Source organism: Megascapheus bottae, chromosome 5 (genome assembly GCF_031878675.1).
Source record: "Megascapheus bottae isolate mThoBot1 chromosome 5, mThoBot2.hap1, whole genome shotgun sequence".
In the NCBI taxonomy this organism is placed as follows: domain Eukaryota; kingdom Metazoa; phylum Chordata; class Mammalia; order Rodentia; family Geomyidae; genus Megascapheus; species Megascapheus bottae.
The window spans coordinates 48,436,484-48,440,248 of record NC_143513.1 but is presented as its reverse complement, the minus strand read 5'-3'; the positions used below and the strand labels follow the sequence as shown (position 1 = coordinate 48,440,248).

Here is a 3,765-nt window from a genome sequence, read left to right as displayed (position 1 = left end):
TTCACCCCGCAGGGCTGAACCGGCTTAGGATTGAGGTGGGGGGTCCCCAGCAGGCCATCCATCCCCCGCAGCCAGGGGCGTGCCAAGGTGAGCGGAACGCGGGCTGGCCTTGGGCGTGCCCGGCTGATTCCAAAAAAGAAAAGAAAAAGAAGGCGAGGGAGAAAAGCTTCAGAAGGTTCAAGCGCCCCCAAATAATTAAAACCAAAAACGCGTGACCGGTGGGCCTTAAATACAAATATACTTACAAAAATCTTACACAGGCTATGTACAATCACAAAAGCGTCTAGTCCGGGTACGGGGGAGGAGGGGACCCCTCCGGCAGCCCAGGGGCGGGTGGGACGGGGCTGAGTCCCGGGCAGGGAGGGGAGGGGAGGGGAGGGGAGGGAGGGTCTCAGACCGTAGTCTCGCCCTGCTTGCTGTTGGTGAGCCGGGTGTAGAACTTCCTCCAGGAGTTCAGCGTCTTTCCGGACCAGATCCAGAACCCCGACGTGATGCCCACGATCAGCGTCATCAGGTACTTGATCATGAAGACGGTGAAGTCGGGGCTCATCGGGGGGTGCGGCGGCGGCGGCGGGGCGCCTCCGCCGCCCTGCAGGTGAGGGCAGGGGATGGCGTAGGTCTTGCAGCTCTGGGCCACCCAGCTGCGCTCCCACTGGTCCCGGAAGGCCTGCTCGTAGAAGTAGCAGGCGATGACGATGGTGGCCGGTACGGTGTAGAGCACCGAGAAGACGCCGATGCGCACCATGAGCTTCTCCAGCTTCTCCGTCTTGGTGCCGTCGTGCTTCATGATGGTGCGGATGCGGAAGAGCGACACGAAGCCCGCCAGCAGGAACGAGGTGCCGATGAACAGGTAGACGAAGAGCGGCGCCAGCACGAAGCCCCGCAGCGCGTCCACGTTGTTGAGCCCCACGAAGCACACGCCGCTCAGCACGTCGCCGTCCACCTGGCCCAGCGCCAGGATGGTGATGGTCTTGATGGCCGGCACGGCCCAGGCGGCCAGGTGGAAGTACTGCGAGTTGGCCTCGATGGCCTCGTGGCCCCACTTCATGCCGGCCGCCAGGAACCAGGTGAGCGACAGGATGACCCACCAGATGGAGCTGGCCATGCTGAAGAAGTAGAGCATCATGAAGAGGATGGTGCAGCCCTCCTTCTTGGTGCCCTGCGCCACCGTGCGCGCCCCGTCCTCGGCGAACTTGTCGTTGCACACCACCCGGTCCTCCAGGAGGAAGCCGGCGATGTAGGCCACGGCCACGGCCGTGTAGCAGCCGGATAGGAAGATGATCGGCCGCTCCGGGTAGCTGAAGCGCCGCATGTCCACCAGGTACGTGAGCACCGTGAAGAGGGTGGAGGCGCAGCACAGCACCGACCAGATGCCGATCCAGGTGCGCGAGAAGCGCAGCTCCTCGGGCCCGAAGTACATGAGTCCGTACACCTTGGTGGGCTCGCAGGGCGCGCCGCAGTCCTTCTCCCCCAGGAAGTGGTAGTTGAGGTAGGAGGGCACCTTGAGGGCGCGCGGGCAGGAGAACTTACCGCGCTCCGCCGCGCCGCCCGCGCCCCCCGGGTAGCCGCCGCGGTGACTCCCGCCGCCGCCCACGCCGTACTGGGGGTTGCTGGTCCAGAACTCCGGCAGGAGCGAGGGCGTCGGCGTGCCTTTATCCGACGTGTTCTGACCCACGCACAGCTCCCCCGCGCCGTGCACCGGGAACTTCTCGCACTTAAGCGTGTCGGGCCACTGGAAGCCGAACTTGTTCATGAGCGCCTCGCAGCCCTGGCGCGCGCGCTCGCACAGGGAGCGGCAGGGCGGCAGCGCCTGCTCCAGCACCGTGCACACCGGCGCGTACATGGAGCACAGGAAGAACTTGAGCTCGGCGGAGCACTGCACCTTCACCAGCGGGTAGAACTGGTGCACCTCGAGACCCGCGTCCTCCTGGTTCGTGTGGCCCAGCAGGTTGGGCATGATGGTCTGGTTGTAGGCGATGTCCGTGCACAGCGGGATGGAGATGGGCTGGCAGTAGCCGTGGTCCGGGATGGAGATGCCCCGCTCGCCGTTGTACGGCTGCCCGCTCTGCTGCGGCTGCGGCGGTGGAGGCGGCGGCGGCGGGGGCGGGGGTTGCTGTCCCGGCCCGGGCCCCTGGCCTGCAGCCTGCGCCCGGACCCCCAGCAGCAGCGGGGCCTCCGCCAGCCAAAGCAGCAGCAGCAGTCGGCGCGCCAAGCGCCCGGGATCCGCCGGGCGGCAGCGGCGGCGGCGGGGGCCGAGGCTCTCGGCGCCCCCGCTCCCCGCCAGGTCCGGCCCGCCGGCGAGCGCCCCGGCACAAAGTTCCCAGCTGGCGCCGCCACTGGCGGCCCGGGACTTCTTAGGCGCCTCCTCCTCAGCCATACTTTCTCGGCTCCCTTCCCGGCGCCGCTCTGCAGGGGCTGGTGGTGGCGCGAAGGGCGGCCGCGCCTCCCGCGTCCTGGGAGACCCGATCCCCGCTGAGACCGTCCGTCGGAGCCCAGCCGCTCCGAACCCGCCGCCCCGGCTTCCGCTCCGCGTCCCGCAGCCGCCGCCGCCGCTGCCGCGGAAACTTGCGGTTCATGTAGCGCCGGCGGCGGGGAGAGCCCGGGTGGCTCCGGCGCGCCGGGGGTCGCGTCCCGCCTCCCCGGCCCTTCTCCGCGCAGGCTCCCGACTGGCGGCGCCGCGCTAGTGGTCGCGACCCGGCAGAGCGCGCAACTCCCCGCAGCCCAGCCGCCTCGGCTCCCCCCGGCTCCTCCGCCTCCTCCTTCGCCGCCGCCGCCTGACCATTTGTGTCAATCCCTCAACTCGCCGGCTCGCCTCTCCCTCGCGCGCCCTCCGACCGGTTTCCAGGCGCCCCGCAGTCTGCCTTTCACCGGGAGGGAGGAGCCTTGAAACCGACGCGGAACTGGAGGCTCAGGGACCGTCGCCCAATCGCGGCACGAGCTTCCTGGCGCAAAAGGAGCCCGCTGCCTCCTTACTCTAGCCCGAGCCGGCGGCCGGCGGGAGGTGCGGGGGGCGGGTGGTGGAGGAGGTGAGGGGGGAGGGAAGGAAGAGGAGGAGGAAGTGCTGATGGTGGTGGTAGAGGCTCGGCTCGGGCACAAAGAGTGGGTTTACTGCAAAGCGGGGCAGACTTGGTTACGTTTGCTTTTGGGAAAGAAAGGGTTTCAGCAAGTAGGAGAATGTTCCCATGTGCTGTGGGAGGTAATGAATGGGAGTCGGCGGACCTCGGGGTCTGCCTGTCTGCCTGTCTGTCTGTCTGTCTGTCTGTCTGTCTGTCTGTCTCTCTCTCTCTCTCTCTCTCTCTCTCTCTCTCTCTCTCTCTCTCTCTCTCTCTCTCTCTCTCTCTCTCTCTCTCCTCTCCTCTCCTCTCCTCTCCTCTCTCTCTCTCTCTCTCTCTCTCTCTCTCTCTCTCTCTCTCTCTCTCTCTCTCTCTCTCTCTCTCTCCTACTTTTTTCTCTCCCTCTTCCTCCCTCCCTCCCTCCGTCCTTCCTTCCTTCCCCTTCCTTCCTTCCTTCCTTCCTTCCTTCCTTCCTTCCTTCCTTCCTCCCCCCTCCCTCCTTCCCTCCCTCCCTTCTTCCCTCCCTGCCTCATATATTTTCATGTTTAAAAATGCTGCTCTTGCCACTGGGTACAAGCAGCCAAACCCAACTCTGCTGTGAGCACGCCTGCCTCTCACTTCAGGCAGGCACCGTTTTCTCTGCGTTTGAACCACTCGAGGTTTGGCGTGCAATGTTTCTCCAATAAATCGCATCCTCGAGGTCTGTGCTTGG

At 65.9% G+C, this 3,765-nt stretch overlaps 1 protein-coding gene across 1 annotated transcript; it reads right to left on the bottom strand.

Annotated features, from left to right (window-relative positions):
* Window positions 1-332: 332 nt before the first annotated feature.
* Window positions 333-2,462, bottom strand: Fzd1 (frizzled class receptor 1). The gene has a single exon (XM_090333070.1). It carries the CDS (start codon window positions 2,375-2,377, stop codon window positions 392-394), a length of 1,986 nt encoding a protein of 661 aa, XP_090189196.1. The 5' UTR covers window positions 2,378-2,462; the 3' UTR covers window positions 333-391.
* Between the last annotated feature and the right edge of the window lie 1,303 nt (window positions 2,463-3,765).

Excerpts from the sequence above, each read along its gene's own strand:
- Fzd1 (XM_090333070.1), bottom strand. The coding sequence starts at position 2,377 with ATGGCTGAGGAGGAGGCGCCTAAGAAGTCCCGGGCCGCCAGTGGCGGC.